Source organism: Tamandua tetradactyla, chromosome 3, assembly GCF_023851605.1.
Source record: "Tamandua tetradactyla isolate mTamTet1 chromosome 3, mTamTet1.pri, whole genome shotgun sequence".
Lineage (NCBI taxonomy): Eukaryota > Metazoa > Chordata > Mammalia > Pilosa > Myrmecophagidae > Tamandua > Tamandua tetradactyla.
In genome coordinates, this window is record NC_135329.1 from 74,361,893 (window position 1) to 74,363,245 (window position 1,353).

The following is a 1,353-nucleotide window of genomic DNA, read 5'->3' on the forward strand; positions in this document are numbered from 1 at the left end:
CTGGAAACAGGTACAGAACATTTGAAATGACAACTGTTTTTTACCAAAAGCATATAACACAAGAACAGTTTATTTCTGCTTTCATGAAGGCAATGCACCTCAGACCTTCCATTAATTACAATAAATTTATATGTTCCTAATGACCTGTGTTAAACATTTACCACTGAATATTCAGGCAGAACAGTTTGGCTCAATACTGAATCTTGGGAATATATTCCTAGATGTCAAATGATTTAAAGAAAATACAAAATATATAATGGTTTTTGATGGATGAAAAATAGAAATAAAGTTCTAGCAATAAAGCAAATAGCATATTAACTTTATTTACATTGATAAAAGTAATTTTATTTTCATTTCACAGTATTTAACATCTGTTAATGAAGATTAAGCTTCTGAACTTGAGGCAAAGGATCCTTGTACATACAGACTGTCTTAGCAGGAAATTATTTTTAAGGCATGCTTTATGTCCTTGTTTCTAAGACTGTAGATAAACGGGTTCAGCATGGGAGTGACCACTGTGTACATCACAGAAACTATTGTACTTGCCCTTGTGTTTTGTGTAGCTGCAGAGCTAAGATACACTCCAAAGGCTGTGCCATAGAACAAGGACACCACTGAAAGATGAGAACCACAGGTAGAAAATGCTTTATACTTGCCTCCATGTGATGAAATTCTCAAAATAGAGCATGCAATCTTAGTGTAAGAGAAAAGAATGCCTGTGAGTGGAATACCACCCAGAATTCCAGTTGCAAAATACATCACTAGGTCATTAAGAAAGGTATCAGAACATGCAACTTGGATTACTTGAGTAAATTCACAGAGAAAGTGGGAAATTTCCAACTCTGTACAAAAAGACAATCGCAAAATCATTAGACCATGTAAAAGAGAGTTCAGAACACTCAATATCCATGATGCCAGCAACAGGAGACCACAGAGCCTGGGGTTCATGATGACCATGTAGTGCAGTGGGTGACAGATGGCCACATAGCGATCATAGGCCATCACGGTTAAGAGGAAGTTGTCTAATCCTCCAAAAACCATACAAAAATACATCTGGGTGAGGCAGTTTCCATAACTTATAGTTTTGGTCTGTGTCTGGATGTTCACCAGCATCTTTGGGACAGTGGTGGAGGTGAAACAGATGTCTGCAAAAGACAGGTTAGCAAGGAAGAAGTACATGGGCGTGTGCAGGTGGGGATCAGAGATGGTGGCCAGGATAATGAGCAGGTTCCCCATGAGAGTGACCAGGTACATCATCAGGAACAGAGCAAATAGGAGGGGCTGCACTTCTGTGTCTTCTGAGAGTCCCAGGAGGATAAATTCTGAAACACGTGTTTCATTCTCTAATTCCAT

At 38.7% G+C, this 1,353-nt stretch overlaps 1 protein-coding gene across 1 annotated transcript; it reads right to left on the minus strand.

The window, feature by feature from the left end:
• Positions 1-432: 432 nt before the first annotated feature.
• On the minus strand, positions 433-1,353 carry LOC143675633 (olfactory receptor 7A10-like). Its single transcript, XM_077151731.1, has one exon. It carries the CDS (start codon positions 1,351-1,353, stop codon positions 433-435), a length of 921 nt encoding a protein of 306 aa, XP_077007846.1.

Bases quoted from the DNA above. Each gene is read 5' to 3' on its own strand.
- LOC143675633 (XM_077151731.1), bottom strand. From the start codon at position 1,353: ATGGAATTAGAGAATGAAACACGTGTTTCAGAATTTATCCTCCTGGGA.